General features: G+C 48.5%; 3 protein-coding genes across 3 annotated transcripts; 2 read left to right on the forward strand and 1 right to left on the reverse strand.

Moving 5' to 3' along the window:
• Positions 1–1,675: 1,675 nt before the first annotated feature.
• Positions 1,676–3,055, reverse strand: SOD1 (superoxide dismutase). Its single transcript, XM_024470656.1, has 4 exons — positions 2,829–3,055; positions 2,380–2,559; positions 1,991–2,142; positions 1,676–1,858 (listed from the first exon to the last, which is right to left on the reverse strand). Exons 1-4 carry the CDS (start codon positions 2,839–2,841, stop codon positions 1,739–1,741), a joined length of 465 nt encoding a protein of 154 aa, XP_024322152.1. The 5' UTR covers positions 2,842–3,055; the 3' UTR covers positions 1,676–1,738.
• Positions 3,056–3,816, forward strand: VC83_09656 (uncharacterized protein). Its single transcript, XM_024473069.1, has one exon. The coding sequence runs from the start codon at positions 3,258–3,260 to the stop codon at positions 3,798–3,800; it is 543 nt and encodes a 180-aa protein (XP_024328837.1). The 5' UTR covers positions 3,056–3,257; the 3' UTR covers positions 3,801–3,816.
• Positions 3,817–4,402: 586 nt separating this feature from the next.
• On the forward strand, positions 4,403–4,721 carry VC83_07078 (uncharacterized protein; the record flags this gene model as incomplete). Its single annotated transcript, XM_024470657.1, has 2 exons — positions 4,403–4,450; positions 4,509–4,721. 2 exons carry the CDS (start codon positions 4,403–4,405, stop codon positions 4,719–4,721), a joined length of 261 nt encoding a protein of 86 aa, XP_024322145.1.
• Between the last annotated feature and the right edge of the window lie 17,434 nt (positions 4,722–22,155).

Consider the following 22,155-nt stretch of genomic DNA (forward strand, 5'->3'; position numbering starts at 1 on the left):
GATGATGGGATGATGGGATGATGGGATGGCTCTGATAATCCGCCGTAGGGCAAGGTAGTAGCTATGTCCGGAGGGAGAGATGGGTGATGGGTGTATGCCGTACGGAGTATAGAGGAAGGGTAGGCCGTCGTATAGAGATGTTGGAGTACGGTGGGAAGTGCAGTGTGTGTATTCTTCGAAAAAAACATCTCACGCCGTGCTGCATCACCGCATCCTTCGCGCCATCCTCGGCCGTAGCACCACGCACACCACACCCACACCCACACCCACACCCCACACCCACACCCACACCCACACCCACACCCACACCCACACCCACACCCACACCCACACCCACACCCACACCCACACCCACACCCACACCCACACCCACACCCACACCCACACCCACACCCTTCCAACCCATCCATCCCTACATCCAGCCAGCCCAAACATAAGCATCCAGATAATGCGTTCGTCCTCCCTCCCCCTCCCCCCCTTGACCCCCTGTCTTGGCTGTCAGATGCAATATGCAGGGAATAGAGCCCCTGCCAGACATCAGACATGGAGGTGATGTATGTAGCACTATGGGTATGGGTATGGCATGGGGCAGGGGATGGGAATACTGTACGCCGCCATCCCTGTCGTATAAGAGGGATAAACCCGCCGCTCACCGCGTGCCAAAAACGCGCAAATCTGCCATCATCTATTATCTCACTCGTGCCTCGCACGTGCAAGCAACCCACGCACCCAACCCACCACAAACAGCTCCCCTGCCCGCCTCAACGGCGGGACGAGCGGCGCCGACAGGGTCTTGCATCCGTCCCCATCCCCATCCCCATCCCCATCCAGACCAACAAACTAACTAACTAACTAACTGACATGGCTCATCAGTATCAGCATCACATCGCTCCCTCACCAAGAGATGCGCCATCGTGTTCGATCCTCGGCACTCGCCACCCTGCCTTGCACCTTGCACACACCCCCTCCTCCATCTTTCATCTCCCTGTCCTGCTTATTCCTTCCCCCTCCCGCTCCCTGTTTATCCCCCGACCTCGTGCTTATCATCCTTCCGATATTCCCCTCCCTGCCTATACCCCCCTCCCCCCCCATTAGGGCTTACCAAGCCCTTGCACCATCCCCCCTACCACCGCTTACACCCCTAATCTATTTCCCCCCCAATCCCCTGCCACATCGGCACGGCATCACGGCCCGCGCTCTCGCAACCCATAACCGGGACTTATAGACGGGGATACCATACCGGGGGTTTCGGGGCCGGGATGATGGCGTCAGAGCGGGTGATGGGGGGGGGAGATAAGGCGTTTTTGTGCGGGCCGGGTGCGGGTGCGGGATGAGATTTTTGCTTGTGGCATGGGGAGGGGGGGGACGGGATCGGGATGCATGTGCTGCTGTGTGTGGGAGGGGGCCGGCCCGAGGTTAGCGGTGGGACGAAGGAAGAGGATGGGGAGGGATATCCGGGAGGTCGGGAGAGTAGGCGGCGGTAGAAATTAAATAGGGAGGCAGAGAAAACGGGGGGTGTGAAAAAGTTGATATTTGTGGGTGAGAAACAAAAAAGACAAAAGAGAAAAAAGAAACGGGGCAGCCTACGACCATTGATCACCACTAACCCCTCTCTGCATTCAGCACTGCTCTCGCACGTCAAGCACAACATCACTGATGCATACACACAGCTTGTACACTCTCAAAATGATTGATATCCAGCTACCTAGCATTTTAGTGCGTCCATCTCACTCGCTATCTAAGCGGAGATGCCAATGACACCGCAAGCGGGACGGAGACCAGCGTTACCGGTCTTGAGGGAGTCTGGGTGTCCCCCCTTGCCGAGGTCGTCGGTGCCGGAGTGGACGACGATGGTTCGCTGAGCGGATTAGCTTCTTGTTCTTATTTTGCTGCCCCTCTGCCCGCTCAACCTCGCTCAACCTGGAGAAAGTTGCTCAGGAGGAAAAGAAGGGAGGTGGAGTGTGGGAGCACCGCTGGGGAGAAGGCTTACGCCGATGACGCTATCCGGGCCGATGAGCTTGATCAGCTTGTCGGTGGTGGTGCCGATGGAGTTTCCTTGAGCATCGGTGCTGAAGTTGCCGAGGTCACCAACGTGGCGCTCCTCGTCGATGGGGGCACCGTGGTTCTTGCCACGGGGGTTGACTGAGAAAGGGAAGTTAGTATGATGGTCTGTTGGCCTCGCAGTGTCTGATTCGTCTGGTCTTCCTTCCTCGTTTCCCTCTTCGTTCTGCCCATTTTGGGTTTCTATTTCCTCATGTCTCTTTCTCTCTACTCCGCCCTCACGCCACACGTTTCTCCTTCACATCTTTCTCTCCTCCGACCATTGTCCATCTTGACATTGAACAATGATGGATACGGGTATTGTTGAGATAAACTCACAATGTGGGCCAGCAGAGGTGCAGCCGTTGGTGTTGTCACCGAACTGGTGAACGTGGATTCCGCGCTGGGCGTTGGCGTCGTTGCCAGTGAGGTTCCAGGAGATGGTGGTGGAGGAGTTCTCATCAGCCTGCTCGAAGGTGACGGTGCCGAAGACCTTAGAGTCACCATGGACGGTTGCAACTATGCGGGGTTAGCCAAGCGGGTTCTGGGGGATGGTGTGAAGTGCGGGGTAGCTTGGTAGAGGATAGGAGAGGGTGGAGAGGAGGCTGCTGAGGCGGTTGAGGCTGACAGTCCCCAAGGTTGCGCCCTTCCTGGTAGAGTAAATAGATGTGTCGATGAATGTGCTCAATTCAGCGCGCGGGAAGCTGCGTCATTGGACAAACTACCACCACTCCACCGACACAAAAAAACACAAACACAGTAGCAGCGAACTAAACTCGTCCACGTACCTGCTTTGACCATCTTGGCGGATTATATTACTGGAATAGAACCTTTGTGGATATTGAGTAGCGGGAATTAATTCAGAGTCTTTGCTACGAATTGTTGCCTTGAGGTGGGGGGAGAGAAGAAGAGAAGGTGTTCAGAAGTGGGGGATAGGTGATTTAATGATGATCAGACAACAAGCTCCTGCCCCGCTCGAGCCGACCACTCATGGGAGCTTGAGTAAGCAGATGGTCACGTGAGCCATGACATCAGTGCTGGCATGGTTTCCGGATTCTGCAACAAATCGGATATTTTTTTGAATATGATGGAGTGGCAATCTTGTCCTGCTTCTTTCCCGTTTCAGTATCGATGGTGTTGCAATGCTGCAATAGCTGATATGCCGTCGTACCTCAGCAATTTCAGATATGACATAATTTGAGGGTTTGTCACGTGCTATGGCTAGATATATAAAACCCCCGCAAATGCCAAGCATTACCGTGACAGCAAACCCCGAGGACTCCGATATAGGAAACGGGACTAACAGCCTCCTTTCGCGCCATGCCGGATGCCATGCTGTGGTACTCTACTTCAGTAGAAACTGTATCCACAATTTAGGCCCCTCCCTAGCAACGCCCAGTATCGATATAGACTCAGAAGACGAGCTATACGTATCGCAAAGCCATCACGATACTGAGCCAGAATGGAAGCGATGGATGAAGGAGCCGACAGTTGGTAGGAACACAGATATTCTCAAATATTGGCAGAGTAAGCAATTCCAATATCCGTTGATTGCTTCTATAGCAAAGGATCACCTAGCTATTCCAGCTACCTCAGCAGACTCGGAACGAGTATTTAGTGTTGGCGGTGATATTATCACAAAGAAACGGAACAGATTATCACCGTCTACACTTAGATATCTACTTTGCTTACGGAATTGGGGTATTATATCACAAGGCGACGACAAGGACAGCGGCGACGATGCAGATAATGAGAGTTAGAATAGTAAATACAGTCAATTTCTATTTTATATGCGAGTACTACTGTACTCACGGTATTCGAGTACCGGTATTCAAATACCGGTACTCGAGCTTCAATTTTGAGTACTCTACTCGAGGATGCTCGAGTAGTACTCAGAGCGGTATTCGGGCAACACTGGTGAAAGGATGAAAATGAAGAATCGTTTAATATGGCTGGGACTGTCTCAATGGGTTTACCGTTTGGATACATATGCTATGTGAGAATGATGAGATGTTAATCTAGACCGAGCGTACGCAGTGTTATTTTCTCATCACGCAACCAGTCAAGGGTAAGTGAGCCTATTGTATAACTGTATCTGTGCATGGTGCACCACACCCCGTCGTATTGACGGCCCCAAGGCGACAGTACAGAAGCGGTTTAATATGATGCCGTACAAGAATCAGCACGCATATCGGTGAGAAGAAAAGGTATCGCGACTTCACTTGGCATCTCGATGAATTCGTCCGTCTTAGGTGACGACGATGTGTTTAAAATATGGAAATCAATATATAGTGGATAACCTCGACGCTTGAGATTAAAATATATCTACAAACCATCCACCTCGCAACACAGCTATAGACACATGTCGGTCCCTATCGCTTTCAAGCTTTCCAGCCCAAACGATAACGATGTTATTATCCTCACCGCCGATATGACCTTGGAGGCGGTCCAACGAACCGCTTACGCAGCTATCCATGACCGAGTTCCTCAACAATACTTCGACGAATTTGGCGGCGACATGGAAAAGTTGGGAGATCTGGGTCGAATGGACGACTACAAACCAGAGCTTCCCCGCCACGACCGCTATTACCGAGTCGAACGTCGCCGCAGTGATCCAACTCTTGGAGTTGAGACGTGGGGTTGATGTTCTCAAGGGCTCTCTGCCAGAGGCTTCTCAATAAGTTTAGTGGCTAATTCTTTTGGCGAAGCTATGGGGCTTAGATCGGAATATATTGAGGATTTATTCTGATATTTGAAAAGCTACGTGGATACAGGCCGCGGGACTGAGGTGGAATGGGTGTGTAAAGCGTAAGCCTAAGGTCTCACGGGAGTCTAGAGAACCAGGTCAGGAGGCAGGAAGGTATCGTATTCAGTAAGCACAATACAGTAAAGCACCGTTATAACGATTCTCGATTAAGCGATAACTTCATTATTGCGATATTTTTCCTGGTCCCGACAACACCACCATACAATTACCGATACTCACGATATCGGTGCTCCCTTTCCCAAATATCGCTTTATCCGTGCTATGGTGTTCCTATTCAGACCTTGAAATGACGAAACGATTTGCAATAACTATTGAGCAACGCCGAGCTCTACGCAAGTGGGCACATCAACAACACCCGAAGCCTTCTCAAAAGCAATGTATCGAATGGTTCTCTCAGAACTACGGCCATAAACTCAGTCAGTCGACAGTTTCCGAGTCTTTAAGCTCACATTTCGAAGATCTAGACAAAGCTATACAACCTACGGGATCACGACTATGAGTTGGACAGTGGCCAGAAGTGGAGCGACTCCTTATTATATGGCAGCAACGAATTCAATCACGTGGAGGTTTTACAAGCAGTGATATACTGTAAGGACACAGGGCACCCAGCTCACAGTAATAGCATATGAGAGTGCGAGTCGGTGAATTTCAGGAGGACATTTATAATATGGACGAGACAGGCCTATACTGGAAGATGATGCCGTCTCGAGGGCTTGCAACACAAACACTTCCAGGATTAAAGAAGGAGAAAACTCGAATTAGCCTTGTCTTTTGTGTTAATGCTTCTGGAACTGATCGCTGTCATACTGACATTCGTTGCACTGAGTTTGCTATCAAACTCAAGAGCAAACTTAGAAATCTCCTCCTCAAACCTACAAGTCACTATACATATTTTGGCTTATCACACCAACAACAAGAGCAATACTACTCAACGATTGCTACAACCCTCTATGATTCATTACATGTCATTGCTCCTTAGTTACTGGGCCGATATGACCACATAGCATATCTCTACAACCCTCTATGATTCATTACATGACATCACTCCTTAGTTACTGGGCTAATACACATGACATATCTCTATCAACTAGAGGCCTAGGAACATGAACGATAGCTCCAAAAGCTTCTACAACCCTCTATGATTCATTACACGTCATCGCTCCTTAGTTACCCACAAGATTGGTTAAGTTATGACATAATTTGTCTATAGGGGTACTCTGACCTTGGATCTCCTTTCACTTCCTATAGGCTAGGAACCTAGGAGATGGTTCTATGGGCTTCTCTTACGTCGACTACACTTACCAAGCCTGGTTAGTCATGGAAAGTCTTGGAAAATGAGAGAACTACACTCCTTTAGCATAAATAGGATTGCCCTTTCCTTAAGAAAGGGCAAGCAGACAATACAGTAAATTGACTATCACATACTTCCACGTCTTTTACAAGCTTCCAAGCATTCATCTTGTTACTCCTTGTTTCTGAAAAGTCAGTGAGGTGTTAACCTCTGACTTACCCCTGAGTTCCCAGACTCAACATTTGTTGCAACTTGTCTGAACCACTCCACTACATCATACACCTGATTGCTGCGTTGTGGAATAGTCTAAGCTACGACCCTTTGGCTCTGTTTCCTAAGACAGTGTGTTGTCTTAGTAAAATCATCCCTTCCTTGGGTGGCTAGATTCTCACATCTGGTGCACCCACCATTACAATCGCCTACCTGTGTGGATGATTGGACGATATAAACAGCCGCGCGCACTTCGAAATATTGATATACCATCAATGGGAGGGCAATGGCGTGCTTCAAAATAGCGGGTCGTTACAATCATTCAGGGGGGGGGATAGTAGGTATAGTGACTATTAACTGGAGTCCTTCTTCCGAGGCCTCTAGTCCCTTTTAGCTAGGCGCCCTATGCCCTAGTTTACCAAGCCCTACGGGCCCTGCCAATAGGGGCCTCACGTGGTGGCACGTGATGGCCTCCCTTACAGTCGCACTATTGGCTCCAAAGGAACCCAGCGTTGGCATTGACACATGTTCGGCTGCTATACCCCTTGCGAAATTTCTTAGATATCAGGGAACATCTATTGCACCCAAACCTCGAGTATCTTGAACTTAAAATGTCACCTTTTCCTGTGCAACTGGGGCCACCTTTTCCTATACAACTTGGGGGGGGGGGGCACCATCTCGGCTTCGGCGGTTGCGATTTGAGACCAGAGGCTTTTGTGATAGCATTGTGGAAGTTCTCAAGTGCTGCAAGTTTTTGACGGAATTGTAACGCTGACTTCTAAACGATAGAAGACACAGAGGTTCTCTTGCGTAAAGGTTTACTTATCAGAGGAGGCAGGGGATCAGACACAAAGGCTTCAAGTAACACGTTACTAGTATATAACAAATACTGTATTGAGTTGAGCACGAAGCTCCTATCTAAGGAAATACTATCTACTTATATAGTGGCGTCGTGCCTAGTGGACTCTTGGGAACTCACTCGAGTCCTCGGAGTCCTGGACTCTTAGGACTCTTCTCATCATCCTGCGAGTCCATCACGTGCCTAGTGGACTCCTGGGAACTCACTCGAGTCCTCGGAGTCCTGGACTCTTAGGACTCTTCTCATCATCCTGCGAGTCCGTCACGTGATACTTTCGGAACTACTATTCCCCGCTGCCCCTCCAGGTACCAGGGCCGGTCTCATGCGACCTCCCTCCTTCCTGTCCTGTAGTTGGCCAGCCTTCTTGTTCCGTCGTAACACTCGCTCCCTTCCCCTGGGCATTCGTCTCGAATCCTATAAGTACGTCCATGTCCCCGGGACTCTGCTGCTCCTCAGCGAGTCCTTCAACATGCAACATGCCTACTGACACTGCCTGCAAACTCCAGGAACGCAACGATCTTGTCCGTCGAATAAAGAACCACGGATACGAACTACCCGAAATGGATTCTTGCTCGAACTGCGTGAGGCGAAACGTTACTTGCGTGTCGTCTCCAAATGATTCACGGCGGTGCGCCGAGTGCGTTCGTCGCAACTTGAAAGAAAAGTGTGACTGTATGGGTCCTGAGCATCCCGACTGGGTGAAGCTCGAACGGGAGGAGGATCGCCTGGATCGCGAAGAGGAAGAAACCCTTTCGAAGTTACTTCGTCTGCGAAAGCAGAAACGCCTCATCCGAACCCGTGGTAAAGATATGCTCCGGCGAGGTTTGAAAACCCTCGACGAGCTTGATGCGGCAGAGGAGGCCGAACGTGTGGCTGCTGAGAAGCGTGACGCTGTTGAGGCTGAGGAACAGGCAGTTAGCGCTGCCTCCTCGTCTGTGACCGGGACCCTCGCTTCCTCCGATCCACTGGCCTACTCCCCTGCATCTTGGGATCAATGGCTGGCGGATGGCGGCGTCGATATTCCTCCAGCAGTTCTTTGCTGATGTTCCTTGTTGGTTCCCACGAATTATCCGTAGGTTCGTAATTTTCCCATTTTATCAAAAACTCTTCTCGACGTCCTACTAACCTTCTGTCTAGGATCGCTTCGACCTCATATTCGATTATCTCATTCTCGGGTTGGAGTTCGGTGTCGGTCGCAATTGGGGTATTTCCTCTTGCTGGTTCCAGTAGTGAGACATGAAATACTGGGTGTAGTCTAGACTTCCTGGGTAGCTGCAGTCTGTAATTAACTGAGCTGACTTTGTTCAATATTTTGAATGGTCCCAATTTCTTGAAGTCCAACTTTGTGCTTGGTCGTTTCGTTTTGATATGTTTCCGGAGTAGGTATACTTTATCCCCCTCCTTGAAGGCAGGTTCCATACTGCGCTTCTTGTTTGCGTATGCGGCGGATCGTTCATTTAAGAATTGGATGTCCGTCGCAAGTTGTTCGTGGAACGATTTAAGTTGTTCCACCACGATCAGGGCTTGTTCAGCTCGTGATTCATCCGGTCTTGGTTGCCTATATGCTTCTGGTTGGTAGCCATAATTGGCAAAGAACGGTGAGACTTTCGTTGCTTCTGTCATCGCGCTGTTATATGCAAACTGTGCGATGGGTAAGATCTGAACCCAGTTATCCTGTTGATGATTGACATAGCTTCGCAGGTACTGTTCAAGGGTCTGATTTAATCTTTCTGTTTGGCCATCTGTCTGGGGATGAAAAGCTGTTGATAGCTTATGATTTGTTCCCAGTAGCGCCATCAATGATTTCCAGAATTTCGAAGTAAAGAGCTTGTCTCTATCTGAGATGATTTCTTCTGGCATCCCATGATCGGCTAATATGACTCGAATGAAGGTATATGCGAGCGCCTCGGCGTCGCTAGCTTCTAGATATGGTATAAACTTCCCATATTTCGTGAGTCTTTCCGTGATGACGAGGATAGAGTCGTATTCTATTCCTGTTAACGGGTCCTTGGAGGGTGGAAGCTTGACGACGAAGTCCAAAGCTATTGATTTCCACGCTCCTTTTGGTACTGGTGTCGACTTGAGTTGTCCGTATGGCAGATGCCTTATTGGATTTTGACTTGCTGCAAATGTCGCACTCTCTTACCACTGTCTCTACCTGCTTCCTCATACCTGGGAAGTAGTAGTGTCGAGTGATTCGTTCGAAGGTTCGCGTTACTCCCTGATGACCGTGTGCTGGTAACGAGTGTTGTTCTTGCACCAGCGGGCGTCTCATTTGACTTGGGACATACACTAACCCTTTGTATCGAATCAATCCTTGTTCGTCGATGGTGAAGTCGCCTTCGACTTTGGACAAGACTCGCTTGGCGCATTCGTCTGTTGCGTAAGCTTTCTTGAGTCTTTCCTCGAGTTCTGTATCTTCGATGACTGAGATCGTCGCTAGTAACTCGTTGTACTGTATTCCTGCATCTGTTTTCTTCAGAATTGCTCTAGGTCTTTTTTCCTTTGGGCCGGCGTAGTCGGTCCGTCTGCTGAGAGCATCTGCTCTTGCATTCTCGGAGCCCTTGCGATAGGTTATCGTGAAGTTGTAGGCTGCGAGGGTTTCTGCCCAGCGGACTTGTCTGCGGTTTAAAACCTTGGTCGTGGTGAAATATATGAGGTTCTTGTGATCCGTCCATACCTGCACAGGGTAGGTGGATCCCTCAAGATATACTCGCCACTGCTCAAAGGCAACGACAATAGCCAGTAGCTCCTTGTCGTGGATGTCGTAATTGAGTTCCGCGGGTGACAGTTTCCTAGAGTAGTACGCGATTGGTTTGAACTTACCGTTCTCGTCTGGTTGATTCAGACATGCTCCAATTGCGAAGTCAGAAGAGTCCGTTTCGAGGATGATCTTCTTTGCAGGGTCAAATGTAGCAAGGATAGGTGCTTCCGTGAACTTCGTCTTAAGTTCCTGGAAAGCAGCCTCTGCCTTGTCCGTCCATTTGAATTTGAGATCCTTTCTGGTAAGCTCCGTGAGTGGTTGAGCTACCTTGGAATATCCCGAGATGAATCTTCGGTAGAAGTTGGCGAAGCCTAGGAAGGCTTGCACTTCCTTGACCGTGGTCGGTGTTGGCCATTCCAACACTGCCGTTACTTTTGCTTGGTCCATCTTGATGCCGTGCGTTCCAATAATGTAACCCAAGAATTCGACTTGGTTTTTATGGAACTCGCACTTCTCTGGTTTGAGGAGTAAGCTGTACTCCTTTAGTTTCTTCAGGACAAGTTTGACATGCTTGACATGCTCTTCCTTGGTTGCTGAATACACCAGGACATCGTCTAGGTAGACAATGGTAAAGATGTCTAAGTATTCGTGCAAAGCATCATTCATCAGTCGTTGCATAGATGCGGGTGCGTTTGTTAGCCCAAAGGGCATGACTTGATACTCGAATAGGCCATAGCGGGTGCGGAATGCTGTTTTCCACTCTTCCCCAGCCTTGATTCGGATCAGGTTGTATGCTCCTCGCAGATCTAGCTTACTGAAGATCTTTGCTCCTTGAAATCTATCGTGTAGTTCGTTGATTAACGGCAGGGCATACCTGTCCTTGATTGTGATGTTGTTCAACGCTCGATAGTCCACACATAACCGTAGGGAGCCGTCTTTCTTTGGTACGAAAAGCACCGGACTTCCTGCTGGTGATGTGGATGGTCTGATGAATCCTTTCGCTAGGTTATCATCGATGTACTCCTTAAGTACCTTCAGCTCCTTTTCCGATAGCTGATATATTGGTCCAAACGGTGGACTCTTGTCTTTCTCCAAAGGTATCTCGTGATCCCATGGTTGGTGCTTAGGAAGCGCCTCATTCTTAGGGCCTTCCTGGAATAATTGCTCGTATTCCTTGTACTCCACCGGTATACTCATCGGTGAGGATGCCTGGGCTAGGTCATCGAGCTCGGAGGTTGCACATAACTCCTTCCGGCCCTGGGAGGGTTTCTCCCGTTGTCGCGTGTCCGTCCGTTGTTCACACGCGCACTGGCTCATCACAACTTTCTCGTTCCACCAGTCGATCTGGGGGTTGTGTTTCTTGAGCCATGGCATACCAAGGATGCACGCATGGTTGTCCATGTGCACGATGTCAAACTGAATCGTTTCCTTGTGCCCGTGTAGCATGACCATTTCCAATGGGACCGTTTCGTGGGTCACCATTCCTTCATTAGTCGAGATGGGCTCTCCATCTACGACCATTAACGGGTATGGTTCGGTTTTCAATTGCGTCTTGAAACCTTGCGTGTCTGCTACTTTCTTTGTCATAAAGTTGCCCGTCGCTCCTGAGTCAATCATTGCTCGGAGGTGTCGCTGTTGTATCTTAGCGACCACATATAGTTGCATGCTGCCCGTCGTGGCGCATAGCTGGTCTGTACTAGGCCTCTTCGTGTCGCTCGCCGGTGGCCTACCGTCGAGGACTCCTAGTTTTTTGACTCGTCCGAGGAAGGATAGTATTCATCCGCTTCCAATGGTGGTCCTTGGGGAGATCGTTTCCCTCGCTCTTCTGCTTCGTCTAGCAGATGTGGGTATTTCTTGTATACCTGTTCGCTTTTGATAGGCAAGTCTCCTTCAGACTGGCTTCGCCTGAGGGCGTGAACTTGCTCTGCGTCTCTGAAGTGTATCCTGGGCGAGGATCGGGGAAACAACTGATTCTGGTGTTTTTTTTTCCAGTGGAGCTTGCAGTCATCTTCGCTGCAATACTCCCAGTAGACATACGCGTGCCAGGGATGATCAGTCTCTGTTGCGTCTGTCATTGATAGTTCCCGCTGTCCTCTCACCCATGCACTATCTTCCCTCGGAGGCGTGGAGAACGTGTCTAGTTGCTCCATGGCTCTCCTTTCGATGCGTGGAGTGGGTCTCGCATTTTCCCGTCGGAGCATATCTCTGGCTTTCTCGTCGTACTTCTTCAGGGCTCTCCTGCGGTCCTGGTAGTAAAGTTTGACGCTTTTCATATACTTCAGTTTAGCCATATGCTCGACATCCTTCTCCAGTTCTTCCGCTTCTTGGGCTTCCAACTTAGCTACGTCTTGGGACGTGCCAAGCAGCCTGCGGGTATTCGTTAGTTGGTCGTAGTATCTCCAGAGGTCATCCTTGCAGTCGTCCACCTTGCACTTTAACGGAAGTTCCTGTAACAGGTTCCCGTAGAGGTCTTTAAGCATGGGGATTCTCCTCTGGCCATTGGGCTTGTCTCGTTCGGCCCTAATCTTCGCGTGGGCGTGTTTTGCCATGCGTCTTACTACGCTCTTGCACCGTGGACTCATTGGTTCCGTAGGTGCGAGTTCATCGAAGGTCTCCTGTTCCGAGACGGTGAACGATTCCGCCTCCGACCCTTCATCTGAGCTCTCGTCTTCTGGGGTGCTTTCGCCGTTTATTCCCCAGTCCTGTTTGCTCACAAACGTTGCGTTCAACTGTCCTGTCCAGGTGGCATTGAGTTGTTTGCCGACTTTGCGTCCGCCGTTCCCTTTCTTTGGCTGTCTGCAGTCTCGGGCCATGTGGCCTGGCTTGTCGCAGTTAAAACAGAGTCGTTCCTTGAATTGTCTGTCTTTCTTAGGGTCACGGGGTCGTCCAGGTTTGAACGTGGCATCGAGTTCCATTGGGTCCGACCAACGGTTGTCTCGCGGGTGTTGATCCCGTCGTCTGCCCTCGTTTCCCCGGTAGGGGTAACTTTTCTTGGGCTTGTCATAGGTCCGACGTTCCTTCTGGAATTCGTATAGTCGATTGTCGATTCGGACCGTATGTTCGATTAGCGCTACCATGTCCGTTGGTTGTTGTTCCAAACGGGCAAGTTCCATACGTATATGGCTCTTCAGCCCACGTCGGTAGTGGCTGATGAGTGCGCTGGCGTCCCATCCTGTCTGATTGCCGTATCTCTGGAATTCTGTGGAGTATGTGAGGGCGCTGCCAGTCTGCTTAAGTGCAAACAGATGGTCTTCTGCGGTCTTAATCTCATCGATGTCTCCGAACATGCGTCGGATTTCCTTACAGAATCCATTCCAGCTGCCAAACATAGTCTGCGTAGTTGTCATGCTTCCATTGGTACTTTCATATTTGAAATAGTCCTTGAGGAATGGTTCGATCCATCGCAGGGCTTCCCCCCTAAGGTAGGACGCAGTCCACAGGGCATAGCTCTCCTGGGTGGGAAACTTCTCGTCATTGAAGTGCTGGTACAGTTCGACCTGTAGCAAAAACACCTCAAGTTCCTTTCGGTTGCCGGAGTAAGTGTCGGGCAACTTGACGCGTAGAGTTTCCTTGAGTTCATTGACGGTGGGTGCATCGGGCATCTCTTCATTCTCAGGCTTAGACCTCTGAGACGAAGTTGGCGTGGTGGGGGTTTTCCCCTTCGAACTGACGACAGACATGTTGCTTTGTGTGTAAGCCGGTACCTCGTAGAAGTGGTGCTCAAAGTGTAACGCTGACTTCTAAACGATAGAAGACACAGAGGTTCTCTTGCGTAAAGGTTTACTTATCAGAGGAGGCAGGGGATCAGACACAAAGGCTTCAAGTAACACGTTACTAGTATATAACAAATACTGTATTGAGTTGAGCACGAAGCTCCTATCTAAGGAAATACTATCTACTTATATAGTGGCGTCGTGCCTAGTGGACTCTTGGGAACTCACTCGAGTCCTCGGAGTCCTGGACTCTTAGGACTCTTCTCATCATCCTGCGAGTCCGTCACGTGCCTAGTGGACTCCTGGGAACTCACTCGAGTCCTCGGAGTCCTGGACTCTTAGGACTCTTCTCATCATCCTGCGAGTCCGTCACGTGATACTTTCGGAACTACTATTCCCCGCTGCCCCTCCAGGTACCAGGGCCGGTCTCATGCGACCTCCCTCCTTCCTGTCCTGTAGTTGGCCAGCCTTCTTGTTCCGTCGTAACAGGAATTTACTTGCGTTGTGTTGGCGGGTCCTAACAGCATATCACCAAGCAGGATTTCAAGCTCTTTGTTACTTGTCGGTCAAAATATCACCACACTAAACCTAATAATCGACGATGTACTGGCTGTAGAAAACAGCGCGCTGAACCTAAGGGATCATAGAGCCCTTAGAGAACTTTCAGTCCACTGCAACCTGTTATTTGGGGGTGAAGCCTGTTGTCACCCTCCTGACAGATATGGTTTAGGTAAGCGCTTGCCGCCACCCTTAGAGCGACTAAAGGTATGGCTGGCCCCCTGTCGCCCTAATCCTCTCTATATATTTGTCAGATATATCATACTTTATTTCTTCCAACTAGTACTTATATCTTCATAGATCTTATTTCCTCCATTCCAGGCCACCTTCTGAAAGTACGGTATTTCGAAGTTTCCAGACGGATCGATATAGAACAATCCATCGTGCCCTTACCGATGTTGATTGCAGTAACTGGGCTCTTGAACTTTTGGATACAAAGGGCTATGGGGCGGCCTTCCCAAAATTAAATCGCTCCCATATCATACCCATCGATGATACGGCATGGGATAAAGCAAAATACGGCAAGTACGAAGTGCTAGACTCAGTACGAGGTGCATTTGAAGAGGCCAGCATTGAGCTCAGTGTCAATTTTATGGTTATCGAGTCCTTAGAGGACTGGATCAGCGGTTTGGAGGTGGGCAATAGTCTCGTTTGGTGGGGTGGCTTTGTGGCTTTATGTAAGGAAGGCCATCACGTGCCACCACGTGAGGTTCCTTTCATAAGCGGCCCATAGGGCTCAGTAAAATAGGGCACAAGGTGCATAGATAAAAGGGGTTGGAGGCCTCGGAAGAAGGCCTCCAGTCAATAGTCGATGTATCTACGTATGTCACGGTTCACCAAGGCATAGGGCGCCAGTTGGGTATTATGAATTAAACTCAATCTAGAGAAGAAAGGAAAGAGAAGAGGAGCACTCGAGCAGTGGCTCGATCTATATACAGCTATTGTGGAGTGAATTCTCTTTAGCGAGACCAGTTCTGAGAATTCACTCCACAACTGAAAACTTCGCTCCAACCCCGGAAAGCTCCCCACACCCCTGAACCCCCACTCGAGCTGCAAGGCGCACTTGATATCGTAACACTACCCCCCCCCTACTCCAGAGTTGATCTCCTGATCAAGAAATCCCATTTTCAAAAAAAAACAATTGTCTCCAGCTCTCATTTTGGTTTCTGAGGGTATTTTCTGTGATATGCTTGGGTAACTTCTGGAGAATTTTCAAAGCTCTCTTCAGTATACCATGTCTCATCTGGTGGATAGTTCTTCCAAGCTGCCTTGTAGAAAAGCTTCTTTCGAATAACTTTTGAGTCGAGGATTTCGTCCACTTCCCACTCCTCTTCGCCATTGACAATGACTGGAGGCTCTGGCTCCTGTTGCTGCCCTTCGATTGCATCATTCGAGTCAAGTCTTAATAGATTGGCATGAAATACTGGATGAATCTTCATGCTGTTTGGAAGTTTGAGCCGATATGCAACTTGCCCAATTCGCTCTAGAATTTCAAAAGGTCCCACTTGCTTGTGGTCTAGCTTCTTTGATGGCCTCTGTGTCTTTATATTTCGAGTTGAAAGCCGTACTCTGTCTCCCACTTGATAGCGTGGTGCAGGTTTCCTTTTCTTGTTCGCGAAATGTTCCATTTTTGCTTGCGAGAGCGTGATTTCATCCTGCAGAAACTCCCAAACCTTTGCCATGGTCTGAGCTATGTTCTTGTGCTCTTGTTTGGCTTCGTGATATGCTTGCTGCTCTGTATCGAAGCTCATTCTTGGTTCATAGCCCTTGTTCGCAAAAAACGCACTTGTCTTGGTTGCATCTGATGGCAAACTGTTGGCAGCAAACTCCGCCATGCACAAGTATGAAACCCAATTGTCTTGAAGATAGTTCACATGAGCTCGCAAGTAGCGTTCGAGCTCTGCATTGAATCGCTCAGTCTGTCCATCTGTTTCTGGGTGGAAGGCAGTTGAAAGTTTGGCCGAAATTTTCCAAATTTTGCAGAGCAAACTCCAGACTTCTGCAATGAACTGAGGACCTCTGTCTGATATTGTCGAGTTTGGTAGGCCATGGTGCTTCCATACATGTCGAAGTAAGAGCTGTGCTGTAGCTTCTGCAGTAGTCCCTTCTTGCCCAGCGAAACACGGAATGAAATGTCTTTCTTTCGTCAACCTGCATGCAACAACCAAGATAGCATTGTTCCCTTCACAGAGTGGTAATCCTGTCACGAAATCCATTGATATATCCATCCATGGTCGACTGTCAATAGGGATTGGTTGTAGAAGTCCATTGTAGGAATCTCGAGATGGTTTCGATCTTCGACAACTATGGCAGTTTTTGATATATCAAATTATTGTTTTGTCCATGTTTGGCCAGTAATAGTGCTGTTTCATGACTCGCAGCATCTTTCCAGCTCCTGGATGTCCCATAGAAGGTTGTTCATGAACTTCTCTCAACAAGTCCACCTGAATGGTTTCTGGCACCCAAACTCGATTTTGATATTCTAGCATGCCGTTTTTGAGTTCGCAATAAGCCAATGCAACCTCTTTGCTTGTTCGATCACCATTCTCAAGCTTCTGTAGTGTAGCCTTGCAGAATTTGTCTTCCAGTTGAGACTTTTGGATTTTCTCAAGAATTGTCATTTCTCTGATATGAGTTTCCACTGGAGCTAGCTGAGCTGTTTGGCCTTGTTCTTTGAGTTTCTGAATGTCTGGATGTAGCCTCGAAGGTGGTAGCAACACCTGAAGCTGTTGCTTTTGTCGATCATCCTCATCATTGCCTTCTGGTCTATCACCAGGCCTTCGAGTCAAAGCATCTGCTTTTCCATTTTGCTTCCCAGGCCTATAGATGATCTGGAAGTTGTATCGAGAGAGGAATTCAGCCCATCGAGCTTGTCTTCTTGTCAGCTTCTTGGTGGACATGAAGTATTCCAAGCTTTTGTGATCAGACAAGACTTGGACTGGAAAATCTGTCCCTTCAAGTTCTGGTCTCCATGCTTCGAAACATCTGATGATTGCAAGCAATTCCTTGTCATATATCTCGTAATTGCATTCTGCAGGTGCTAGCTTTTTCGAGAAGTATGCAACTGGATGTAGAACCCCTTGATCATCTTTTTGTGATAAGACTCCTGATGAGATGAAGTCTGAGGAATCTGCTTCGACATAGGCTGTCTTGTTTCTATCGAAATGCCTCAAGACAGGAGCTTCTGTGACTGTTTGTTTCAACAGCTCGAATGCAGTTTGGCATGCATGAGTCCATTCGAATATCTGATCCTTTCTGGTAAGGTTCACCAATGGCCTCATGATGCTGGAGTAATTTCGGATGAACCTTCGATAGAAATTGCAGAATCCAATGAAAGCTTGCATATCCCTGAGCGATTTTGGAGTTTGCCATTCCAATATAGTAGAAACCTTTGCAGGGTCCATGCGAATGCCATTGACTCCCACGATGAGTCCTAGGAATTTGGTTTCTTGGACGAAAAACTCACATTTTGAGATATCTGCTTGCAGTCCAGCTTCTCGAAGCTTCTGTAGGACTTTCCTTATGTGCTCTGTATGCTCCGCTCGAGTAGCACTGTAGATAAGAATGTCATCCATGTATGCGGTGACGAATTGGTTGAGGTAATCCATGAGGGTTTCATTCATGTACCTCTGGAATGTTGCTGGACCATTTGTGAGTCCGAAGGGCATGACCTTGTATTTGTAGGATCCAAATCGAGTTCTGAATGTAGTGAGGTCTTCATCTTCTTCTGTCTGCATTCGAATTTGATTGAAGGCATGTCGAATGTCCAGTTTGGTGAGATATTTTGCTCCTATGACTTGGGCCAGCATTTCATCAATGAGTGGTATGGGATATCGATCCTTTTTCGTTATGGCATTTAGCTTCCTGTAGTCAACACAGAATCGAAGACCACCACCTGGCTTTCTCACAAACATAATGGGTGAAGATTATGGGGCTTTGCTTGCTTCAATGAACCCTTTTGGCAAGTGCTCGAAGACATATTCTTCGACCAAATCAAGTTCTTCCTTTGACATATTCCAGAGTGGTGCATATCCCAGCTTTGCATCACCTTCAAGTTCAATATGATGGTCTGAAGGTCGATGGGGAGGTAGCTTGTCTGCTGCCATTTTTGAAAAAACATCCAAAAATTCATGAAATTCCTTCGGAAGGATCAGTCGAGAGTCAATTTCTTCAGTTTTGGTCTTGTTCTTGTGCTCGATTATGTCCTTCATTGATATAGCAAAGACTTGAGCTCCTCTTTGCTTCATGAGCATTCGAAATGGTGCTGCGCCAATCATTGCTATGGTGCAAGGTTTTGGTTTTTCCACTTTCGGAGCAGGTTCCGGAGGAGGCATTTCTTTGGCTTTCTTCTTTGGCCTTTGTCTTTCGCTTTTAGATATAGGCTCTGTTTCGAGGGCTCGATCTGGTATAGAATGGTTGCAATAATCTCCAGTGAAGAGGACTTGATCATTGATCATATCGAGAACAACTCCATGTTGCTTCATCCAAGCTTTCCCGAGAATGATGGAATGTTTTCCCAGCGAAGTAATGAATAATGGACATAGGCTTTCCACATGCTCTCCCACTTGTAGTCGAGGATATATAGCATGTGTGATAGCAGGGGCAGCCTCTCCATTGAATCCTTCAACTTGTTTTGGCTTCACAAGTTCGACTGGGGCTATCCCTTCGATTTCACATATTCTTTCTGCATCAGCAGCATTAATGAAGTTTCCACCTGTGGCACCAGTATCGATCAATGCATGGACAATAGCTTTGTATTTTCCTATTCTACAAGTAGCTAAGAAAGGGGTGTCCGGATCAAAACTGGATCTCGAGGAAGAAGCTGCAATTCTGGCTGCACTGCCTCTAGTGATGACTTGTCTAGAGGCTATTCGTTTTCCGAATCGATGATAGACTCAGCTGTAGATACCTCATTCACTTGAGCTTTGAGCTTCTGGGGACAGTCTCGAGCTCGATGTCCATTTTGTCGGCATATGAAGCATTTCCCAAGTTTCATGAGCATTTCTTTTGCTGGATCTTGATGCGGTGGTCGATACAGCTTCTGCGTCTTGTTTTGCATGTTCGAATCCATTGTAGGTTGAGGGATTGAAGTTCGAATTGCCTGGCCCTGATTTTGAGTTTGGCCCATGTTGTTCGAAAATGACTTTGGCTTCCTTTTGTCTTCTTGTTCCTTGATCCGCTGAATGTTCTGGTCGATGAGCATGCATTTCTTTGCAAACTCGTGAAGTGTAGTAGCTCCAACTTCAGCCACTAAGGCTTTCTGCATCTGTTGGTTGACTTTGAAGCGCAAGTCATCCAGCAAAGTTTCTTCAGAGTAATCAAGCTCTGTCGTGAGCCTTTGGAACTCAGCCCAGAACACTGCAAAGGTGTTGTTTCTCTGATACAGCTTTCGATACTCAGTTTGAGCTGTGTGCCTTCGATCGGGATCACTGAAGACTTTTTCCAAAAGTTCGAGAATTTCTTCTGCTGTCTGCAATTTGTTTGTAGAGTTTGGTCGAAGCCTTGGATTGACATGTCAAACTGCCAGTCCTCCCAGTCGACTCTGAATGTAGCTCATTTGTAAAGTCTGTGTTGGAAAATGATCAATGTTGGCTTCGAGCTTGAGGCGAATTTTCACAACCCAGTCTTCAAATACTGGCTCTATCCCATCTGTGAGGATTGGAGGGTCTGGAATCCGAGCTGACAGTCGACTGTGAGAGTGGTGTCCTGGTTCATTCTTCAGAGCTTGTTGGGTTTGCTTTTCAAGATATTTCTGAATTGTTTGTTGCTCTGTGATTTGTTGCTCGTTGCTCTGGATCAGTTCCTGTAACTGGAGAATGGCATCATCCTTTTCAGCCAGTATCGAATTTGAGTCCTCTGCTAGGGCCAAATAGTCCCGAAGAATGTTCTTGTGCAAAGTCCATGCCATTTTCTGGTTGGCGACAGATAGTTTCTGGAATTCGTCAAAGGTTTCAACATTCCATTCAGCCTTTTCATGTCGATTTGCAAGTATAGATTCATGTCTCTCTTGAGCTGTTTTGCCCAGAGTGTGAAGGAAGGTTTCGGATTTGAAATTAGGATCATGAAGTTCATTGGTTTGGTTTGCAGAGCTTGGAATTGATGCTCCTTCTGCCAGGGATTCCTGGTCTTGTTCTGGATCATTTCGAGCTGCCATTGCAGCTTTTTCTTCAGCTGTATAAGCCATAGCGAGTTGCTATTTCAATTTCGGTTTATATCGTCAAGTCAGACACATATTGCCAAAGGCCCTATTGTGCAGTTGTTGGCTGTAGGAGCCACTCGAGAGGAGTGCACTGCCCTCACAGTTATATCCTTGTCGAGGGAGCGTTGTAAAAGGTCTGACTTGCGAAGGTGGTGTGTGTGTGTCGAGCTGACTGTCGAAAGCCAACTTTGAGAGGTTGCCTCGAGATCGTCCTGGAATCGACTTCAGGATAAGGTTTCTGGTTCTGGGGTTTTCAAAGCGTGGATTTCTATTTCGATTTCAGAAGAGGGTTCAGCTCAAAGAGCAGGAAAAGAGGTATAAGAGAGATTTAGTTTTATGTCATGGTTCACCAAGGCATAGGGCGCCAGTTGGGTATTATGAATTAAACTCAATCTAGAGAAGAAAGGAAAGAGAAGAGGAGCACTCGAGCAGTGGCTCGATCTATATACAGCTATTGTGGAGTGAATTCTCTTTAGCGAGACCAGTTCTGAGAATTCACTCCACAACTGAAAACTTCGCTCCAACCCCGGAAAGCTCCCCACACCCCTGAACCCCCACTCGAGCTGCAAGGCGCACTTGATATCGTAACAACGTAGACCTATTGTGCTTACAGAATACGATACCTTCCTGCCTCCTGACCTGGTTCCCTGGACTCCCGTGAGACCCTTAGGCTTACGATTCTTACAATTCTATTGACTCTACCCATATCCAGCCTACTGGGTCAGGATGGCAAGTTTGGAAAGACGGATTACTCGAGCGACCTCAGGGGGAGCGACATCAGCCACCGAGGCCACCGTGGCAGCTCCAGGCCCTACGACCCAAGAAATTGACGACTTGGTGGCCGACCAAGGTGGGAATATGGCCTCGAAGTTGGCCGACCTTCGGAAGCGAGTGGAAGAAGAGAGGGCCTACTTCAACACAATGAAGGAAGCCCTAGAAGTATTCCGAGGATCGCACGGTGATGATTACAATGCCTACCCTGAGGCGGTACGGGACTTCGCGAAGAAGCAAGCCCAGATTCAGGAAGAGAACCGTCGAAAAAGGCGACACCAAGATATCGAGGACGAGTGGGAAGGACCCCAACAAGAGGAGGAGGCAGAGACTGCCTCTACCGTATCAATGGAGGTCACACCAGCCCAGAGGCCAATAGGAAGGGTCAAGGAACCTAAGGTATATAAGGGCGAATCCATCCGAGAGCTCAACGAGTTCATGGCCTCAATCCGCGCTATCTTCCGATACCAACCAAGGGTTTTTCCAACCGAGCAATCTAAGGTGGCCTTCGCTGCCCAATACTTGGAAGGACACCCTATGAAGGAATGGGATAACCGGTGCGCAACCCAAGGAGAAGGATACATAGATCCCTTAGATATCGCTGGGTTCGAAGAGTTTCTTCGGGACCTCCATGTCGACCCAGCCAACCGACAACGCATCGCGGCCTTGAAGTATAACGTCGCCCTACAACGGAAAGGGCATAGCATCCGCAAGTTCGTGGCCTACCTTGAGGACCTCGAACGCGAGATGGAACTGTATACTGAATCGCAGAAGACTGTCCACCTTCTGACGAAGATTCACCCAGAGATGAGGCAGCGGCTCCTTGAAGGAGGGTACGCAGAGCGTTCCTCTACCCACAGGGACGCTATCGTTAATATCCTGGCGATGTTAGAAATGACAAACCAGTGGGTAACAGAGAGAACTCCTACCAATGACAAGCCCAACTCAAGGGAAGGAAGGAATACCTCCCAGGGCAGCTTTCCATTCTAAAAGGGTAACTCTGGCAGCCACAGGGCTCCCCAGCCCTCAGCCCAAGGAGAAAG

Source organism: Pseudogymnoascus destructans (assembly GCF_001641265.1).
Source record: "Pseudogymnoascus destructans isolate 20631-21 unplaced genomic scaffold scaffold_17, whole genome shotgun sequence".
In the NCBI taxonomy this organism is placed as follows: Eukaryota; Fungi; Ascomycota; class Leotiomycetes; order Thelebolales; family Thelebolaceae; genus Pseudogymnoascus; species Pseudogymnoascus destructans.